Genomic DNA, 23,877 nt, shown 5'->3' on the forward strand with positions numbered 1-23,877 from the left:
CCACTGTAAGCACATCTGGTCAGGAAATGGGTGCATTTTGCTGGGTGAGTATGTGTGTATAATAGTTTAGAACAAATTGAAAATGCTAACCCAGAAAAAAGAAACATCACAGAAAAATCCATTATCGATATCTAGCACTAAAACTGGAACATACTTATATCTGAAATTAAATTTAAAATAAATAAGATATTCTAACATCGTAGTTTGCACGTTTAGAGAGGAGTCATGTATAGTGCACATTACAATTTTGTTCATAAAATTACAAGGAGGATGTACTGAAACATCTCTAGTAAAAATCAGTTGAACCAACAAGGATACTGGTACTAGGAAAAAAGTCAGGCTGATCTAGTTCCTGATTGGTTTAAAATGGAACTACTGATTTTGTTTACTGCAATCAATATTTTAAAATACCATATGATTCATTCAGAAGCTTTGTATTCCATTCTAGCTAATGCAAGTGAGTTAACTATCCATGTGAATTTATGTGCAGAATCATTTATTCTTGATATTACTACTGGTCTTGGATGAGACAGTTATGGGATATATCAATTATTTAATATAATCATTCATTGGCATTACAATGCTTTAAAATTTATTTCAACACAATAGCTGTACAAATATACTGTGAAACATTTAATGACTACTTGGATTAACAGTTCCATGCAATAACTGTGAAACATTGAAGGACATTTAGATTAACAGCTCTATTGGATTTGCCGTGAATTCATTTAAAGGGTATTTGGAATTAAAAGTTCACAATTATCATTTGGAATACCTTTGTACCATATCTGGATTAATTGGAATTATTGGAATTGAAAGAAGTTTAAGGATTTTTTGGAATTCATTAACTGAAAGTTATATTTAATTCTTTCACTTTGTATTTTAGGAAAAGAATCAATATTTTAAATTATACAAAACTTGTTGGTTATCGCTCTTTCTTGTTATGTAGTTTAAACCCTTAGAGACTGTAACACATTTTACTCCACCTTACATTTAAAATTGCTGCTAAATAAAGATGTCACTATAGCCAAAGTCTGCCTTGGATGTGGGAGGTCAAGTGTTTGAACCGCAGCCGAGTCATACCAAAGACTTCTAAAACAACCAGTACTAACAGCTGCTTCGTTAGGCACTCAGTATTAAGAGGTTAGTGTTAGCACTGGTCAGCCTGGTGTCAGGATGTGACTTGGTGGAACATCATGCTACATGTCTACGGCATGATGCCCCAGTGCTACACATCACTTTAAATTGCCACACTGCTGACATAGTAGTGACATGACTACAGAATTGCTAAAGCCACATTAAAAATCAAAATCATACAAACACACACATAGGAAAAGAATAAATTAGATAATTTTTAATTCATTATAACATCAGTTACCCAAACTATGCAGTGACTCTCCTTCTAATGATAACCCACAACTGCACCCAACACCCACCCTCCCAACCACTGTCAAGACAGCTGACACATATGTATGATTTCCAGACCATTTAAACTGAAGACATGAAATTTAGACACGATGCACACAAATCTCTAAGAGTACAAATGAAAACAAATTAAAAATATGAAAGTTTCAAAGAGCTGAATGTGGATAAAGATCAATGTATCCCCATAATCTGAGAAACTGATAACATCTGTCAGTGGGTGTGTAAGAGAGCAAGAAAGGAGAGAGAAAATCTGTAATAATAATAATAATAATGAAGAAAGAAAAAAATATTAATAATAATGAGGACTTAGTACAGCACATAATCATTTACAGCTCTAAGCACTTTACCATATTAGTTACCATGTAAGGACACACACATAATAGACAATATTACAAAAACAAACACCTTAAAATTACAAACAAAAACATGCTGAAAATACAGGGTAAGGAAACATTGTCAAGTCTTAAGTCTGCAATCTAACAAGGTCCATTTTTAAAGCCCTCTTGAATAAGATCAGTGTCATTGTGCCAAGTTTAAAAGGCAATTCATTCCAGGTAGCTGGGCTCTGGCACCCATAAGAATTCTGTCCATATGACTTGGTTTTTATAGTTGTAATAAAGAGATTATGAGTGTCTGATGGGGAGCATAAGTATCTAGAAGGGATGTACGCATTAGTGAGGTTAGAGAATAGACTTTGTGTTTGATTCTGGAGCAAACAGGTAACCAGCTGAGTGTACAAAGCAGGTAGGAGGAGTGCTCAGTTCTTGGTACTACAAAGATCATCCAAGGAGTTGTGTTTTGAACTTGTTGAAGTTCCTGTAGTAATGAACCAGATAGAAGTGAATTACAATATTCAAGTCCAAAAGTACTAAGAAATACAAAAAATGTTTTAGTGGCATCAACTGAAAGAAAATTGCTAATGGAGCTGATGTTATGCATATTTAATTTAACTTCTGTGCCTCACCTTTGTCTGTGACAGAAGGTACAGTTCCAGCCTACTTGAGTTTTGTCATTTTTTTTAAAGATGATTACTTTGATCTGTGTTTAAAGGTCTAACTTCTCCATGAACTTAGAATGTTCTAGTTGCCAGACCATGTTTACAAGTTACTGAAGTTTTCCAGAAAGTACTATTGCATCATAGGTCATGTGACAGTCTGTATAAAAGGATGAGATAAATAAAATTATATATTCCATTTTAAGTTCAATCTGTGGAATTACTTTTTTATATATAATTTGAGAGGAATCAATTGTTTAAACTATTCATTGTAAATACAAAGTGCTCATTTATGTTTTGGACTAAACACTATTTTGAGGTTATTGTAAATTCATTCAAAAAACATTCTTGATTATATTATTTTTGTGATCATCAAGACTGTCGGTACATCAAACTATGCAATATTACTGACACATCATGACATTTAAGATTATTTCAATTCATCTAGAACATTCTTTACTTTTGGATTTGTAATACATTCAGGATTATTTGGGATTTTATTCACAAATACAAAAAAGTTCCTTTTAAATTGTCAATTTGTAACTTATAGAAATAAATTTGCTGGTTTCATAAATGCGTTAGTTTTGCTTTTTTTCTGTTACTTAGCTTAAAACCATAGAGTTGTAGCACTGATGGATCTCAGCTCCATGTTTGCCTTTACATATGTTCATGACATGTTGGTATAATCAAAGAAACACCCAGATTTGGTACTGATTGTGTCCATTTAATGCCAGTGCTGCTGATATCTATTGCTTGAAGTAAAGGATAGGAATGAGAAAATCTTCATGTGGTTTCAGTTTTATCATTAATCATCTACAGCTTGTTATATATCATCCATTACTTCACATTAGACATGCACCTCTCTATGTCTTGAATGTTAGCATCAACTTCAGCTGACTGATTAGATTTGTCTATCTGCATGTCATCAGCATATGTTTGGTGAGACAATGGATGATGATTTATGATACTTGAGAGGGGTTGAGTGTATAGAATGAAGAGAATAGTTCCAAGAACAGAATCCTGTGGAATACCAAAACATAGATGACCTGGGCTGGATGGAATGTTTGCCATTTACAGATACAATATGTGCCCTTTTGACTAAGAATGAACTGAACCATGATAGCCAAATACATGTTCGAGATGGTGATGTAATATGTCATGGTCTATAGTGTCAAATTTTGCAAAGAAGTCAGGGAGGGTGAGGGCTTTAATTTTTCCTCTGAAAGCAGTCATTAACTACTTTCAGATGGGCAGTTTCAGAACTGAAGAATGGACATGTGGTCTGTAAATTGCTAAAAGACTTTAAATTCATGTGTGATACAAATGTACACAGAACAAACTTTTTTCTAAGCTTTTGTTTACATGAATGTGTGGATAGAAATGGTGGTTTGTTCTTCATTGGGACTGTACGTAAGAAATCAGTACAGACAGACTCAAATGTTGTTAAAGTTTGCCATTGATACTCAGTATTGCAGCTGTGTGGTAGGATGAGTGGATAGAAGTTGTGTTGTCAAGTTGATCGCTAATAGTTCGCATTTTGTCATGGAAGAAATCTGTAAACATGTCCAAAACTTTGGAAAGAAGGTCATTAGAAGTAGTATGCATTTGTTCCTTGACATTAGCTTGTTAGTAACAGCAAAGATCTCTTTGCAGTGTCAACTTTCCGTGATCTTAAAAATTTAATTAGATTGAAATGTATTCTGCTCATGTAATGTTTCAAACGCTGAGAAATAATACAGGTAACTGTAAATTAATGGTAATTTTCTTTATAGGCTCTTACATGTTAAATTTTGCAAACAAAAACATTTTCTTACATGTCTCAGGTAACATTGTCACAAGATAGCTGTAAGTGGAGTATACATTTTTGTCAAAGCAATTGGCCTTTAACCTGTCATTAAAGCGTTCTCCGTTACATATCACTGCCATCTCACCTCTGTCTGCATGGGTTCAAGTCTAGGATTAGGCCAATGTGGGTATGTGAGAAAGCTTGCCAGTAGCTTTGCATGGGTCGGTGATTCTTCTCTGGGTTTTCCTGGGTTCTTCCTCCACCATTAATACTGGCCGCCATACATAGCCTATCATGTGCTGAAAAATGGCATTAAACCCCACAACAACAACTTAACCTGTTATTGTAGATAGAAGATCACATTCCTTGTTTCAGAAAATATCAACATACATCCACATTCTAAGGTTCATTAAATCAATTATTTATACTGTGAAGATGAAAACACGAAGTTATTTAAGTGGCACCATACAAGATAATCATCAAATTTATCCACAACTTTGGTTTGTCAGTACAGCTACATCCTTGAGTTAGGACCTTTGATCTTCAAATCAGTGTCAGAGTGCTGATCATCAACTGGCTCATTGGAATGCAATATAAAGTTTGCTCAAAATTCAATATTATCTGTTCATGTCACCATGTTCATAAACTGACTAAAGTACAATTAAATGCAAGTAATTAGATCTAATTTTCAAAATTCATTCACAAAAGCAAGGATAGGTAGGTTGTCTTTAAATTAGAATCAATTAAATATTGTTAGAAGTGTCATAGAGAAAACCCTATATCAATCATTCCAGTATAATATACCTATTTCACCACACCTATGTGTACACCCAGTCTAGAAGACAACACCTTCTTCTGATACTCATATTCTCATTCAGCGCCCACTGTAAAATGAAGTCATACAATCTTTTGGAAACCAGGGCATTGCTAAATGGAACAAATTGCCCATTGATCTTAGATACAATGGCACTGGGATTTCGTTACAAAGTGCCCTTACAACTAAATGTTTCCAACTGAAAGAACAGATGTAAAGACTTACTAATGTTTACTTTCTTAATTACTGCCAGCATGTATTTGTTTTGTAATTTCATGCTGTTTTTTTGTAATTTTGTTGTTGTTAATGTTTTTATGTATTATCTAATATTGTAAAGTGCTTAGAGCGTCAAAAGATTAGGCACTGCACCAAGTCCATATTATTATTATTATTCATGACAAGTAAATTTTCAAGATGGCCACTACGGTGACATGTTGGATGTTTGATGAGCACCATTTTCATTCAAAATGACCTACATATCAGTAGAGTGTTTTAGCAAAACTTCCATCTTGTTACAACCATCCATTCAGGAGAAAAAGCCATATATAGATTTCCAGAGGATAGCCATCAAGGCAGCCATTTTGCAGATTAGCCTCATTTTAATATAGGAACAACTGTATATTGCAAGAAAGATAATTCTGGAGATAATTCTGGAGCGGTTCTTTAATGTCAGGATGGCCATCCATTCAGGAGAAACTACTGTTACAAGATTTATCAAATTTTGGGAAGTCACATTTGCATCATTTTTATTGAGGACTGACAGCATAAAATGGGAAATGTTTTAATGTTTAGTCAAAACAACCAGCCTTTGAAAAAAGCATAGGAATAACAAGATTTTCTAGGTGCAGGGTTCACACAAATTCGAAAGTAGAGAATTTAAGAACTTTCAAAGACACATGTTACCAGTTTTCCTGGAACTAAATTTATAAGAATTAATGAGATGGTAAATAGCTTTGTTATTAATATATTTTTATGAATTGCAATACACATCACTGAATTGTTACATATATCTATATTTTTTATAACTCCTGGTACATGATGTCATGTTTACCCGACCCAGAGTAGCCCAGTTGAAACATGTATAATCAAAGTAATTCTGACAGGCCATTGTTTGATGTCAAACATTGCCGAAGGCTAGCACTAATCCGTTACATAAGATTGTTGTGGCTAGAATTGAAGAGCCGGACATAGGAGTTGCGAGGCCGCCTGATAGCCAATTATCACCTAGGTGTCGAAATGTTTTCCAAGATCAAAAGAAGTTGCCTGAAGAAGTGGGAGTGTCTTAACTTCTTTCCCTGCAAACAGACAGACAGGTTGAACTGGCCGCTAAGACGATTGGACAGGGGCACAGCGCCACCCAATCAGAATCGAGATGGGGAGAGACCTTGATTTGGGTAGAATGATATCCCCGCGTCTTCCGGCAAAAGTTAGTTCGCTGAGAGAAATTACCCAGAGTGGAGGTTAGCATAACTCCAAACAGCCATTCGTTATTGGCGGGAAAATCTTAGAGCGGGAAATTCTAAGTACAGAAAGCTTCAAATAAGGTCAGTAGGATATTTGTTCGGTCTTTGTGGAATGCGACTGCATTTTAATTGTAGGTCGTATGCATACTTTATTATTACTAGAATCGTAGTACGAAGAATTACTTTGTTTTGTTAATATGTTTGCATATTTTGAAGAAATGAGTTGATATTTGTAAAGAATTATATAGCTTGCTAGCCGTCGTAAGAGTTAATATTGTAATTCGCTATGTGGGTATTTTATAGTAGACTAACACATATGTTCATATGATTATAGATTTTGCCATTGTTGAATATTTGTAATGTACAGACATGCGTCTGATTGTTGTCAGATTGTAGTATGATGAGATTAAATATATATGTGTATATACTGACGTGACGCAATGTATTGATGTCTGTATAACAATTCGCTGATACCGTGTTATTATGCCATTGTTTACCCTGCAAGAAGTGTGTGGGAATTTTGATGTGTATGCATGCGTGATCGAAACAGTGATAGCTATCTGATGATTAATTGTCGATATAGTGTGAGGTGAGATTCGATAAAACATGTGTTAACGCCTTGTGGTTTTTCACAGGAAGCTTTGAGGGACAGACCAGTTATAGTTTGGTCCCGTAGTCTCAGATAGAGAGACAGAGGAAAAGAGAAGAAAGGAGAGAACTCAGGACAAGCTGAAGTCTAGGAGCGAATTGGAGGAGGAGATAGTAGAGACGGAGGAAAGGAGAAGAAAGGAGAGAAGTCAGGAGAAGTTGAAGACTGGGAGCGAAATTGTAGGAGAAGTTAGTAGAGAGGGAAACGGAGACAAAGGAGGAGTTAGAGGAACGGAAAGAAGGAAGGAATCAGCAGGAAAGAAATAGATGAGTAGATGCAAGGACGGGGGAAAATCGAACTCACACTGTAAATCACGGGATGAATTAGGCTGTCACTTGGTCGCGGGAAAGACGAGTGATTGGAAGTTATCGTTTTAAATTATCACATTTATTAAATTGTTATTGATTGAATTTCATCTTAGTGTTCTCTATAATTTAACCGTCGGCATTGCTGACTGGGGGCTCAGAGCTGTAAAACTACCTCATCACTAATTTAACTTTCTAACCTCACGAGCCAGGGTGGAACTTTCATCATAATTTAATTAAATTATATTGGAAGAACCCCACCCCAATACGTGCAAACCTCACACATGATTTTTTCTAATTTTTCTAATTCTTATTCATGGCTGTAATGTGTACAGAATACCTTTAGTTCAGGCTGGCCTACATGATTTGAGTGTAGAATGACATTGGAATTATAAAAAGATGTTTACATACGTGTTGACAATTAAAAATAATCATACTAAAAAGGAGACTTCAAATGGTGCCTGTAGCATAGTATCTTAGAGACTGATGGGATATGAAAGTTTCAAGAATAATTATGTGGTTTACATTGGTTGCACGAGGTCATGTGAATATGCTTAGCTCATCAAAATCAATAGTTTCTGCTGTCACATGCAGTCTATTGCAAAGTACAGTAGTAATATATGATGTATAGAAGGAGATTATTAAGCATTCAATTTGATTCTGATTTTTTTGGAGTCATACACACTTATTGTGTTCCTGATGTAATCTGCAGTCATGTTTGATGTTGTACTTTGATATTTTTTGAGAGGAAAAACATATGTTTGGACTGTTCAGTGTGATAGAAAGTGTTCATTATTCGGACAATAATATATTTCTGGAGCTGTTATAAATTATTCAAAATAAATCTGGATAATGCCATCTTGACGTCACAATTCTTGGAGGACCAGTACATTTCCGGCATTGAAAATTATAAGGGACTTTTCATTCATTTAGGATTTTCAAAGACCTTATAGTAAGACAAATGTGGATTCACTTCATTATGCTCTAAGTTCCTCTCACATTTTTCATTTATCACTTTAATAATTGAACTGTTTGTAAAGTTTTACAAAACTTGCTGGTTTTGCTTCTTTTCTGTTTCTTAAGTTTGTGACCATACGGTCATAACAGAATAAACAGTTTCATCAAATATAAACTGAGTTAAAAGTCTTATGCATTGCATTAGTCCGTTATTAGTATATCCTAATAAGAATACAAATCACTAAATTATGAATAATCAGTTTTGTTAAAATAATAATTAACATCAGAGAGTGTACAGACCAATAAATAATATTAGGATATTATTAGCAAACTATTAGGACTTAACCCAAAAATATCACCAAATAAAGTTTCATCACTTTTAATCATTGTACTGCCAAATATAGTGAGGTACATGACTGTCCTTTCACCACAATGTACTACTTGGCACAATAAATCGTTTAGAGAAAATCTCATGTCAGTACACTAACAATTTTAGGAGAAGTGATAACAAGATTTTCAAGCTGGCTACAATGGCCATCAAACTGGAGGTCTGAATAGCACCATTTTAATTTAGGATAAATTACATCCTATGAAGTCTTTTAGCAAAAACCCAAAGTCAACACAACAATCTATTCAGGAGGAACATTACTAACAATATCAACATGATCATGAATTCAGGTGAAGTAACAAAACAAAATTTTCAAGATGGCAAACATCACAGCGATATAGGATATCTTGGAAGCATGATTTTTATTCAGGACAAACTATACATAAGAAGTATTTCAGTGAAAAGCTCATGTCAGTATGACTATGCACTCTGTAGGAATAGTGATAACAAGATTTTAAAAACGGTCTCTGTGAAAGTCATATTGGAAATCGGATCAGCACCATTTTCATGTAAGATAAACTAAGCTCCATAAGAAATCTTTTTGTGAAAAACCCATGTCAACATAACCTCATTTCAGGATAAGTAATAATCGTATGATGTTCCAGATGGCCACCAAAGCAATCACATTACATATCAGATTTGCACTATTTTCATTTATGACCAAATAGATATCATAAGAAATCTGTTAGTGAAAACCCCATGTCAATATGACTATCCATTCAGGAGAACTAACATATAATTTTTGCAGCGATAATGAATGTCTGATGGGAACCAGTTTCATTTTATATAACCAGACCTAGGGATAAAATGTGTTTATAAAGTTTCTTAAATTTAATAAGATTCTTCAAATTTTATATAATCTGCATATAATTTATTGACCTTTAAAATTATACCAATTATGAACTGATCTAACAGAACTCTAACAGAACTAAAAAAACTGTATAAAAGAGAGCAACTAGTAGTATTTGACAGTTTCAACAAAAAATGTTTAGATCATTGCAATTATATAATTTTGTCCTTATGTTTAAACCCTTGATACTGCCCTTATAACTGGATGTTTTCTGCTGGAATCACTTTTCTTCTTTCAATCAAAGTGACCCTGACCTTTGATCTTTTGTCCCCAAAATCAATTGGTTTCATTCTTATCCCATGTGGAAGCCATCCACAAGGTTTCCCCAGGTCTGTGATATACAACTAAGTAATGTTGTGGTCCAGAAACTGTTTATCTTTCACTGTAACCTTGACCTTCCAGCTTAAAAATCAATAAGAGTCATACTTACTTCAAGTCATTCATATAGTTTGGTCTGGATATATGATGTATATCTACTTTTATTGAGCTAAAACTAATTTTGTGGCCCTGGAGATAGTTTTAGTTGGTTGGTTTTCTTAACTTTTTTATTAGTAGGAAACTCATGACAGATTTCTGAAATGCCAAAGGCAATGTAAAAAACTTGGTTACCATAAGATACATTTCTTATATCATGTTAGATATTAAAAAAATCTATCACATACATGTGACTTAACAAACATGTCAACTTAGATAATATCAGCAATTTGCAAAATTTGGTCAGGAGTTTTGACTTCAAAAGATAGAGGATTTTCATCAACCAGACTATTAGCATGCAAATTGACAAATATTACAACTACTGAATAAGTTTCAAATTTTTAATATTAAATAATGCACACCATCTCATCACATTAGTCCTTTCACAGTAAAGTGTTGCCATTTATGCTCTCTTTATATTTACCAAACATTTTTAGCATCATCTGTGAATTTAGGAGACCATTGTCTGTATTATTAATGTGGCAGTCCCATTTATTGTTGATCTTAACACCTCAGAAATGATTCAGTTACTGGATCCAGATATCCTCTGAAGTCAGCCTGAATTTTCCTCAGAATGAAAAATGTATACTTTCAATATCTGCATTGGAATGTGTCAATGTCAATTCAAGAAGTTAACTGTTTCCTGCCTGTGGATAGGTTCAAACTGCTGACTGACTGCCTGAACTTCTGAGGATTGGTGGGTTGAATTTGGGAAGTTCTCCTTAAACTGACTATACAGGAATGGCTAAAGGCATATTCATATTCCTTTAAACTTGATTCCAACCACTGAAATACCTGCTTCCATCCTTTAATGAATTTTGTGTGATATTTCAGTTGTTCAGAAGTATGTCTTTTCAGCATTGGGATATCAGCAAATGTTAAAAATAGACAGCAAACTTTACTTGTTTTAAGCCACCTGAGCTCTTCATTAATGTATGATCCAGCCAAAATCTATGTCTTTAATCCTTTCTGAATTACTACAGATCAACCCTAGTATAATCCAAAAATTAGTGTTAGGTTACCATCTTTCAAATTAACAATTGAATCATTGTGCTCAAAGTTGCTTGATCACAGGAAGTCTTTACTGGAAAAATAATACATTGGAAGCAAGGTATTAAAAAAAACCTGGAAAAAACATCTGTTTGGGAAAAGTTTAATAATAATTTTGAGTATGCAGAAGAATGAGTGACAAAAGAAATGGGAGACCACCCTCATCTTGAGAGGAAAACACTCCCATTCAGGAGGTTTACATGTATACCAATGGAAAACTCTACAGTAATAAATTCTTTATTGGATTATTTTAATATGGGTGAAAACTCTTTGTTATGAAATAGCCTGAACACATCTTTTATAAATTCAAATTAACTTTAAATACCATAATTGTACTGAAATCTCCTTAATTTTGTTTAAAGAAATCAAATTTGCTTTCTCATTTTGATACTTTGTCGCCATCATTTATGTGTTTTATTTGCAGTCAATATGCGTTTCACAACAATGAAACATCACTGATGCAAATAATAATAAGTGAGATACCATAAATGATCAATTTCTACACCTTGTACTAATTGTCACTTTCCAATCTTATCTCATAAAACTTTTATTTCAGGAACACAAACAATCGATGAACTTCTAGAAAAAAGAAAATTTGGCATTCCCAGTAAAATGGTAGCTTGCAAAGGATTTAGAGTTTATAAATATTTTTACAATGAATAAATCATGTACAGTTGAACAGTATCCATGGTAATTTTAACATTTATTATAATGCAAGTGTTCAATTCCCGTTAAGGGCAAGAAAGGATGCTAAGTCACTTGCTTACTTAAATACATGACATTATCCAAGTTCTTACTTACTTATCTTACAATTGTACTAGTTCTGTAGTTTATATATCCAGCTGTGAATACATTTTTCTTGTTATGCCTGATAAATTAATTACATATCATTCCTCTATCATTTTTCAATGGCCATTTGTCCCTTTTGCTTGAAACACATAATCATATTTAACTTTTTTCAATGGTGGTGAAGTGTCAGCTGCTTCTGTATTGCATCCTTCTTCCCCCTTCTCTGAGACAGATGCTTGTTTTGACAAAGAATTACTGCCACCCTGAGAAGGAGTTGGAATTCAGAACTTTTTTAAATATGACTTAACTCATTCGGCCCCAGAGGTTTTTGTCATTTTTGTCTGAAATGTGCGTAGGAACGAGATTTGGGGTGCTATTTCTGAACACATCGTAATACAGCGGTTTTCAACAGATTATCCATGAGAATAATGCCTAGTTGTATTAGAAACATCAATTTCCATTGGTTATTTTGCTTGCGCATGAGCAGAAGGGTAAAAGTTGGAGTTCTTTTTTTTTTTTTTTTTTTTTTTTTTTTTGCTTAATAGACCCATCATTTTCATATGGAGACCGCAATTTATTCCAAATGCCCACCTTATCCTAGTTTTTGCAAAGGTTCACCTGTCTGTGTTCAGTTAAGACCGGTATGCCTTAGATCTGAGGCCAAAAGGTCTAAAATCCGGACACAAAATCGCATTCCGATCTCGAGCGAATTTTGGGTGATAAAAAACCGGGTCCAAAAAATGAGCTTTTTCTCTCTGTATTTTGTAGTGCAACTAGAACTTCCGGATTATTTGATACCATTTTAGAGCTATATCTGTCTGCTTTTTTTTAATACCACCCACGTTGGTCTATCTTAAATGGCCTCGATGCTGCAGGGCTTTGAAGTAGGGTACAGCCTCATCACGCCTACAGACGGGATCGGGGCTGAATCGGTTAATGATGTTTTCCAAATAAATGCAAACTTACTTCATCAACATCTTTCCACTTGCAGACTACAGGTTCTCAAGGGAGAATAGTCCTTGACTAATGAGCTATCCTCTATAAATAAAGCATTGTTATTATTATTATTATTATTATTATTATTACATAATGTGATTTTCAGCTTCTTTACACATGAAAACATACTTGTTTAGTTGAGGATTCATCTCCAAGTCTAAAGGTACGCTTCATAGCTTCCTCTATAATGGATGTATACTCTATAGGAAATTCAATTTTCATTGTGCTTTCATGAATGCTCTGCTGGCTAGGATAGATTTCACAAAGTGGAGCTATAAATTCAAAGTTAATGACAAACTTCCCAGGAATTTCTGAAAAACAAAAATAAATTTATTACTATGACATAAGAATCACAAACACAATACACTGCCAATATAAGGGGAACAAATTTACTGTCCTTGTCCTGAAAATAAACACATGGTTTAAATATAAATTCAGTAACTGTGACCTTGAATTTCATGCTCTTGTAATGTACATATATATTTTTTTATATATTTTTGTTCATGATTGTATACTGTTATGATTATCTATAAAAAATGATATTACATAGCTAACTACTGTACATGGGTATAGATTCTATTTTAAGATCTCAAGAGTACCTGTTGATTGCATAGGATCAATAAATAGGTGTTACAAGTTTCTAATAAATCAACTTGTTTAGATGTTTAGGATATTTACCATTGGAGAGGTCAGTGAGGTGGTTTCGTAGAATAATAAAGTTATTTACCACTGTATGGGTGTTAGGTGGGTTCTTGTACAATGTGGGTATTTGCAATATGTCACATAGTAAACGTAGAAGAAAACCAAGTTGTAGGTTTCTATGCCTGTATATAAGTAGGTACAGATGGATAATTTATTCATTCTTACTGTATGTTCTTCTTGTATGATCAGTCTGCAGCTGCATTTAATGTTGTGTTTAGATTATTCATTTGAATTACAAAGTGCTAATTGGATTAAAATATTATTCTGCGACTACTTGAATTTATTCAAAGGAGTTCTGGACAATGCCATTGTGATACATCAGAACTGTAGGCAGACCAGTAAATCTGACGATCTGAAATTCATTCAGAACATATTATTCTCTGGGACTTTAGGGATTATTCTGGATTCAGCTCATAATACTGTAAAAATCCTATTATATTTTCTTTTTTTTACTTTGATAATTAACTCATTCGGCCCCATTCCCGCCTGTAGGCGTGATGAGGTTGTACCATATTTGCAAGCTCTGCAGCATCAATGTTATTTAAGATAAACCAAAGTGGATGGTATTACAAAAAAGTTGACAGATATAGCTGTACAATGATACCAAATAATCTGGATGTTCTGGTTGCACTACAAAACACAGAGCGAAAAACCTAATTTCTTGGACCCATTTTTTCTCTCTAAAATTCGCAAAAAAAGAGAACTCCAACTTTTACCCTTCTGCTCATGCGTAAGCAAAATAACCAATGGAAAACGACGTTTCTAATATAACTAGGCATCAGTCTCACGGAAAATCTGTTGAAAGCTGATTTATTACGATGTATTCAGAAATAGCCCCCAAAATGTCTTTCCTACTCGCATTTCAGGCGAAAATGACAAAAACCTTCGGGGCTGAATGTGTTAAATTATTTGTAAAGTTTTACAAAATATGTTTGTTCTGCTCTTTTCTAATACCTAGTTTATGATCAATGAGTTATAAAAATACCTGCTAATGATGTCTAAATCAATAGGGTTCTTCCTGAATCTTAATAAATGTGTCTACTAAATTTCACTGAATTTTACTACTTACACGTAGATCTTAAGTTTTGATCCAGAAATGAAATGCATAGGCAAAACCTATTTTTAGCAACAGTGATCTTGACCATAGAATTAGTCGCCCTAAAACCATCAGGGTTCTTCCTCTGACAAATGGGATAAAAATTATAAAATTACACTGAAATTTGTCTATTAAGAATTCACATATCAGGCAAAATCTACTTTTATCAACAGTGACCTTGAACTACCACATCCAAAATCAAAATGGTTCATTCATGACATAAGGAGAATACACAAAATAATTTGCACTTAAGTCTATTCACTAGAACTTACATAATCATCTAGACATAAAATGCCTTGGAAATATCTATTTGTAGCAATAGTGACGTTTAAACTAGATATATAATGAACTCCAAATTGCAAATGTTGTTTTTTGTTCTATGGGTAATATGTACCAAGTTATTCTGAAATCTGTTAACCAGATCTCATATTATCATAAGGAAATTAAATGCATAGGAAAAATCTATAGTTAGCAACAGTGACCTTGATCTTGAAGCTGCTTACCCTAAACTTAAAACGATTCTTCCTTGGGCTTAGTGAAACATGTGTAATAAATTGCACTTCAATCTGTTCTAAGAATTTATCATCAAAAAACCAAAATAAACATCCACTTACCCACCCAACAGATAACATTCAACTTTAATACCCCACAACTTCATTAGCAAATTACAAATATAGTTTGACCCTTGATTATCCAAACCTCAGTAATATTTAGTTGGGGTGGGTGGTAAAAACTAATTTTAAGTATGTAATACTTATCTTTCACTACTTCCTAGCTTATCTTCCAATACACTAAGTCCCCTCATCTGAATTAATAACTCCAGCCTCCCAAATATGGAATGTTCTAGAAATCTAGAACAGAGAAAACCCAGAACAAGTCTACCATGTCATCAACTCATGTGTGATATACTATTCCTCTCTTAATGGTGAATGACTAAAATAGGCCCACGAGGTAGCAATAGCTTGTTTTCATGGGATTTAATTCTCTTGAATGAAAGGTCCTTTGTAGTGAGAGACTGATAAACTCTCTTGATAGTAAGGGCAAGAAACCTATAAATGGTGGATGCCTAGACATCAGCTGAGCCCTTAATACATAGGAAAAGATGTCTCCTACCCCTTTTTCTCCCTTCTGATGCAGCTAAATAAAACTGTAATGCTCTAACAGAGCAGAAAAGTCAATCCTGACATTCTTCAGCACAGATACAACTGGGATCTCAAAAGGAGAGAAACAGATTCAATGCCATTAAATGGTAAACAACTCTTTTGTAGAGATAATTCATGAAGCTCACTAATTCTTCCAAAAATTGTTAAGGACAACAGAAAAATAATTTTAAGGGTAAGGTTCTCAATGGAAGCTTCACCCAGTGGTTCATAAGTGGATTTTGAAAAAGTCCATAATGCACATGAAAGATCAGGCATTTGTGATCAAGATAACAGTCTCTGCAGCTCAAAATACTTATAAGATCATAAAGATGATTGTCTGAACCAATGGTGGACCTTTAGAGAACTTGACTGTGTTGGACAAGACTGTTATATTGTCCTAATAGTACAAAAAATGAACATTATCAGTCTTCTAACAGGAGAAGAAAGTCTGACACTGCACTCTCAGAGGAACAGCTATCATTAACACATTTCTTACTGACCAATCACAAAAAATCTCCACTTTGCATCACAGACCTTAAACAATGACTGTCTTTGTGCCTCGATAGTGCAGTTGGCAACCTTTTCAAAGCAAATAGATGGGTTGAGATGAGCCAAGCATGAAGGTAGAGAATCTGTGGGCTGTTGGGGAAAAGAGACCCTCCTGTGCTGCGACGACAGCTTCCATCCTCTGAGGAAATGTTCTGGGCTCGTGTACCATCAGGTTGATTTGATTGCTTAACCACAATCGTCAGGGCCTCAGAGTAGCTATCAGAATGAGATGAGCAGTGGAGGTCCTGACTTTGTGGAGAACTTGCAGAATCATTCCGAAAGGTGGGAAGGCATAAGTGAACAAACTAAAGGTACCCACTGCCCAGGCCCTCTGATCTGAGACTGAAGAGACATACAAAGGAGCTTGTTATTCAGTCTCATCATGAGCAAGTCTTCCATATAGTTTGAACATGGTCTGTGCTATGGATTTGTGCAGATACCATTTCACGAGGACTGCTCTGATTCCTCCTGGACAGACTGTTCTCGTGACATGAAGGCAATCCTTTCTACGGCTGTACAGTGAAGGAAATGACAAATCTCCATCAAAAGAGGAGGATTCATACTTTCTTCTTGCCCATCCATGGTACATTACATGTTGTTATAGAAAACCATTATGCCATGACTCCTTATTTGAGTGGACACACTCCTGTAGGACTAAAAATGCTGCCCTCATTACCATATTGTCATTACGAAGGGTAGCTTCTTCCTGGGAACCAAAAACCCATAAGAACTATCCCTTCTGGTTCAAAGTGAGTCTTCGCTGAGACTCCAGCCAGACAAATGTCCAAAATGGAGATTATATGTTATGTATAATTATATTTAGTACTTGATGTTGCCCAAAATCAAGTTCATTATGTACCTGACCAGTAACAATGTTCTTTTACGTTCTCACCTGCAATGTTTTACAGTTTCATTACTAATCTATCAATGAATTCTGTATGAATGCATCCTTAATGCCTTGATCATATTTAATAGTTGTCAAAATTGTACAACACATACATCTAATTGTAGAAGGCCTCATGAAAGACTGGTCAGTTGACAAAAATGAGCTTCTTTTTAAATGCATGATTATTATTGTTATTATTATTATTATTATTATTATTATTATTATTATTATAAAAGGTGGGGATCTTGATAGTCTGCAAATTATGAACCAAGAGCAAGTCCCCAACTCAAAGAGGGATGACCCTGAGGCTATGTTGGATGCACAAGTGCATATATTTAAATATGCTCAATAAAAATATACATGGTTATAGGGTGAGTTTCTACAATATGACCAAGAGTAAATCCCCTACTCTAGAGGCATGACCCAGGGTCTTTACTGGATGTCTGACTTCATTTCAAAACTATAAATGATTATAAGGTGTAGGATCTCAACAGTTTCCAAATACAGACCCAAGGGCAAGTTCCTTACCCAAGGGGAATGACAAATACTGGCCAGAACATATGTCCAATGATAAACAAGATTTTGTTTCACTCTCAAACCCCTTAACACTGTTGTAGTTATAAAAACATGATTTCCAGTAAATCTTACAAAGAAAAAAACAAAGAGAGAGGCCTTTGTTAACACCATGATATATACCCATAACATGTAGTTTTTACAAACTGTAAACAGTTATACGTAATGCACATGAAAAACTACCACCATGGGACAGTTTATAGAGTTAATTGTAATTGTAACTGAACCAATTAACTTATTAACCCCTGGAGATTTTCATTATTTTCGCCTGAAATGGGAGTAGGAAATGCATTTAGGGTGCTACTTTTGAACATATCTGCTTCCAAGAGATTTTCATTTCGCCTGATGCCTAGTTGTGTTAGAAAAGTCATTTTTCATTGGCTATTACACCTGCACATGAGCATAAGTGTAAAAGTTGGAGCTGTCTTTTTTTAAACTTATTGTATCCATCATTTTTGTGTCCTGGCCACTTTTTTTTACACCGAATCCCCAAGTTACCCTACTTTTTGCAAAGGTTCATCTGTCTGTGTGCAGTTCAGACTGGTATACCTTGGATCTCAGGCCAAAAAGTCTCAAATCCAGACAAGAATCTGATTCCGACAATGGGCGAATTTTTATTGTAAAAGTTTTGTGTCTCAAAACATGGTTTTCTCTATGTATTTTGTAATCTGACCAGAAAGTCCAGATTATTTATATAACTGTAGAGCTACATCTGTCTATTTTTTTTGTAATACTACCCACTTTTGGTGTATCTTAAACGACCTTGACGTTACAGAACTCGAAAGTAGGGTACTACCTCTTGATGCATAAACATGACACCAGGAGTCAAAAAGCAAAGGCAGTCAGAAATAAACAAATTCCACTCCACTGATTACTTAACTGATTGACAATAGTGAATAGTGTGATTTTGTGTTGCAAGTCCTTTCAGCTCTGCTGTGGAAGGGTCCACTGACCAATTTCCTTAGGTACAGTATACAAAGTGTAACAACCCATTCATCTGAAGTTTGATAAATCAAAGATGCTTGTTAAAGAAACAATTGTTATTACACTTTGTTGCCTTAAATAAGAATGTTTAAACCATATTTTTTAAAGATTATTAGCTATGTGTGATTAGTGGCAAAGTTTCTTTGATGTCAGATTTTAATACATATATGAAATGCAAAACATGGTTATTCCAGTGGTTGGAATAATGTGGACATAAGATCATTTTTGAAGGAAAAATGTCATAATGTGGCCATGATTCAGAGAATGATCAGCAAAAAGTACATAAAGCCCAGCAAAATTAACTTACAGAACACCTGGTTGATGGAGTCTGGTTTTGTGAAGTAGCAAGGGAAAGCATTTTATTCTTTGCACATACTGTAAAACCCATATAAATGTAAGCAACTGAATAACTAAATCTCTCTCCAAAAACTTACAGGAAAAATTTTACAGCTTAGTTTGCCTGCTGTACTACGTCTTTTATTTAATCTATAAACAAGAAGGGTACACATATGATTACCATAGGAGAAGCAGCGTTTCATGTCAGATTTTGAAATGGAGATAGTTTCCCACAAATCATCATCTTGAGACTCCTGTAATAACAAAGATTTTGTGTAAAGTAAAGTCAGACAAATACATATCAATGAAGTTGCCCAATGTGAATGTATCTGTAATAAATGTATTTAAACACACAATTATACTGTAATTTCAGATTATACATAAATACAGTCATAATTCCTTGTATACAAACTTTACTATGCCTGGTTAATTATTTTTCATTAATGAAAAACCAGTAAATACTGATGTGAAACTAAAAAACTTACAAATTAATCACAACTTTGAAACAATTTTAGGTTTAGACTGCTTTATTTATAGTCCACAGAAAAGTAGACTACACTATTGCTTTTATGAATTTATAAAGAATGCAAATTGAAATAAACCTGAAATATGTCCAAATGATTCTGATGCACACCCCACCCTTGTCTGAATAAGTAATGTAAATATTGAAGAGAAATTACTCTGGCAAAATGTAAATACATACTTATGAACATGCAATAACAACATCAAAAAAGGTTACAAAGAAAGGGGCAAGATTCTAAATAGATCATCTGAACATGATAAGAGAACATCTTTATCTAATGTCAATGATGTGTGCCAAGTTTCAGGGCAATTCATCAAAAGCAAGGGGAGTAAGTATAGGCTACACTAGAGAGGGCCCCACTATACCACACAGGGGCAGAGGATTCAACAGATTCCACCCATATAATAACCCCAAGCAATATCCAAACCATATGGCACATGAATGCAATTCATGGCAGGTGGAAAATGCATGTGAGGTAAAACACTAACAAATGTACAACCCCAGGTGAGCAGAGTTTAAGGTGTAGAACCCATGGTACTAATGACTCTTTGGTGCAGAATTGAAAGCATGTTTTAAACACATGCCAGTCCAGAAAATGCTGTGGTTCATATCCTTTCCTCTACACAGAAGCTGATATCCAGGTTTCATCTATACTGATAAATATAGGTTTGATCAAAAGCACTCAAAAATTTTAAGTTATTGAATTTTTAATATCATGGTGTTTGCATAGGTTTACTATGGGAACTGAATTAGTACCGTGAGTCCTATAGACAGCCACAACAATACAGTGACTCAACATATGCAAGTGCAATTAACTTTATATAAATGCAATCATATGGTTCTATTTGAGAATAACAAGCAAAATTAATACCTACTGTAAACTACAGAGTGACTTTCAATGGTATATTAAACACCTATATTCAGATATATCAACTGTTGCCAAGAAGGGCAGAGGGGGAAAAGTATGTAGATTTTACTACGTTAGGTGGAGTGTTTTGAACTTTGGTTTATATCTAACCAATACACATATAAAATGTATACATTTTGACATTTAAAGAGTAATTACAGTAAGCAATATGATATTTTCTAGTTGTGTTTTGAAACATAATGCTTCAGATATGATCACTTCGGTCTCCTCCACCATGCTTAATTGTGATGACCTCTCATGACTTTGCATCCCACTAATTTCTTTCAGTGAATCTTCTGAAAGTTCATATTGTGGATTTTAATGGACATATGTCTTCTTACATTAGTTTTAAATTAAATGTCTTCTGGGATGAATTTTAGGCAATTTTTGCCATTTAAATATCTTTTTCTGTAATTCATGTACATATAGATGGTCACATTGAAATTAATGTTACTTTTAAATGAAAATAGTAAATGCTTTGAAGTTATATGTAGCTTTCTTACTACATACACATACATATACTTCTCACAAATACAGTTCCCCTCAGAAATGGCCAACAGTCCTATATAGCCACTATCCTGGTGCAGAATTGCGGCTGTATAAGAGTGGGACCACTCTACTACTAAAACACGTCAAAAGAAATAAATGGACAACTACTTGTGAACATAAGTACTATATTATAAACAAAATTAATGGATCAACAACTGCAGCCAGAAGAAATACAGATGGAAGAGAGCTGTGGCACCATACAAGTCAGTTCAAACTTGTAGATGCAGTTGTGCAAAATCAAAAGAATGAGCAAAAACATATAAAAAATACATAGATAGACCAATACAGTTAGAAAAATTACATTAAATGGATCATGTGAGATTCACGCCAAAGGGACCAAACTACACAGAAACGACACAACTCCATAAGGCAACTGATCCAATACCACTGGATAGTCCCAAACTAATTGTGATGAAGGAAACACTCTGAACCACCCTCAGACTACAATAGGACTGTTGCAGACAACAATACCCGAGAAATTATGATGAACAGACATTACAAATCATTCTAATGAAATGTGTAAATTAGTTGGAGTAATCAGGACTGAATCTTACCAATTAGTGTAGTTAGCAAACATACATCAAACTGAAAAAATTAGGACAAATAGTGTTTCTAGACATGGACTAGGCAGTAAAGGACATTTATATTTATGATGATTAACTTATGGACATGTTATTGTTTATTCATATTCAAAAGCACAGAAAATTTCAATATTTCTAAAATGTTAAAGTAGTAGCTAGCGAAAGCATTCAGTTCATAATTCATCACTGCATATTTCAGTAGTTTTAAATACAGTATATTTTGATTTTAATTCTATTCAAATTATTTGCTTAATAGAGCTGACATCTAAATCTCTCAACAAATGGTGAAATGTAACATCCAACAGATATTTATAAAATAACTGAATTGCATTTGATATAGGTTCTGGTATATCAGAAAAAAATTGCAATTTCATATGTATTGATCATCATCACCTTTGAGTACACACACTTTGTGTGACATAGTTAATCAGCAGCATGAGTACTGATCAACAATCTAATACTGGATCTTAGATGGCATTTCTTCAAATCTGAAGGATTCATAAAATTTTCCACATACTCATTCTTCAGAGAATTTAAGATATGCGTTTTTAAATTATTGATGTCTATTAAAGATTTAGAGAAAGATAAACTCTTGCCAAACGATTAATAAAAAAATATTGGAAAATCTTAGGTAGGTAGGTAGGTAGGTGGGTGGGTAGGCGGGTGGGCAGGCAGGTAGGTAGGTACCACAATCCTGGCTATGTAAAGTCAAGCAAAAGTTTGATAAAAAAAGACAAACCAATCTAACCAAAATTAAATATGCAAAATGTCCCTAAAAAGACATGCAAAACAAAAGCCAAAAACACATGGTAAACTTTTTTTTAAACATAAATTGCACTCCTTTTAAAAGTCCAAGCTCTAATCAGCTGGAACATCAATATATAATGCAAAAGTAAACAAGCTGCCTCTGACTGGCCAGTGCTACAATAAGCAGAAGGGTACGTCATGCCTATCTTCCTACCCAAGCCTGCAAAGAGCTTTCTGTCAAATTTGGTCAAACTGTAATAAGAAGTTTCTGAGAAGTTGTGTATAAGCTGTTTCCTATTTTTCAGTAATGGCAGCCATATTTGATGACAAGCAGGCATCATTTTAAACAATATTAAATGACTTTTTCAAGGAGGCTTTGCTTTAAATTTTTGTGTTATTAATATTAAGGTCAATGCAATAGTGTCCTTTTAAAGAAAAAGATACTGTCATCAAATAAACTTTACTTTTTAATTTCACTTTAGATTCCCATTTATATATCTTAAACCTAATTGGGCTACATAGTTTTGTAGTACAAGATTCCACAGGGCTAAGTTTGTTGGAGAAAAGAAATGTAAATTGCACTATACTTTAAATTTGTCTGCATTTTAGTTATGCTTGGTATTCTGCCTTCTCTAGATTTCATTTTGAAATACCACTGAAAGAGGGGATGACCTGCATGCCATCATTTTTGTCCATCCAGCATGCACATAGGACTTGTATTCAATTATCATTTTTGATTCAAAAACCATTCAATGTTATCTTTATTAACACATTCCCAATCATCAATAATCTGACATAGTTCACAAGTTTAAAAATCACTGTCATCATTACTATCAGCAGCCATTTTATGCCAAATGTAATTATCATCTGAAGATGAACCACATCGGGAATCAATCATTTTAGTGTTCTAAGTAGCCCATACTTTAAACATATGTAAAACTTCCTTTATGTAAGGTTTAAACTACAACAGAATGCTTGTTCCAGGGTACAACATGACAATCAAATTTAGTCTGACAACCATTCCTGTAAAGTCAATGAACCCAGATGTGTCAAAAGTTGCCTAACAGAAAAGAGATGTCGCGAGAAGAACTATGAATATCTCAAAGGGCAGCGTGACTTATGTCACAACAAGCACTTTATGGACTAACAGTTCAATAAAAATTGTAGAATGCACAGGGTACATTTTTGCATACACAACTTGAAATTAATTAGCAGGAGTTCTTGTGCATCACTGCTCTCCAAGTGTGCAAACTGGTACAAACTGTCCATGATTCCTGCATTTGCACATCCTGGCAGCATCTCCGGGATCTACACCATCTGTATACATCTGAAAGGCCTAGATGCTTAGAAAACTTCTATCAA

The 23,877-nt window shown here is 34.2% G+C and overlaps 1 protein-coding gene across 1 annotated transcript in view; it reads right to left on the minus strand.

The window, feature by feature from the left end:
• Positions 1 to 23,877, minus strand: part of LOC149806328 (uncharacterized) — a 237,878-nt gene that overhangs the window by 118,705 nt on the left and 95,296 nt on the right. The window contains exons 13-14 of the mRNA XM_089951266.1: positions 19,390 to 19,462; positions 13,070 to 13,251 (exon numbers count right to left, since the gene is read on the minus strand). Of these exons, the coding sequence (XP_089807392.1) occupies positions 13,070 to 13,251; positions 19,390 to 19,462 (255 nt within the window). The remainder of the gene's footprint in view (positions 1 to 13,069; positions 13,252 to 19,389; positions 19,463 to 23,877) is intronic.

Source organism: Sinohyriopsis cumingii, chromosome 1 (genome assembly GCF_028554795.1).
Source record: "Sinohyriopsis cumingii isolate HCF-2022 chromosome 1, ASM2855479v2, whole genome shotgun sequence".
NCBI classification, from domain to species: Eukaryota; Metazoa; Mollusca; class Bivalvia; order Unionida; family Unionidae; genus Sinohyriopsis; species Sinohyriopsis cumingii.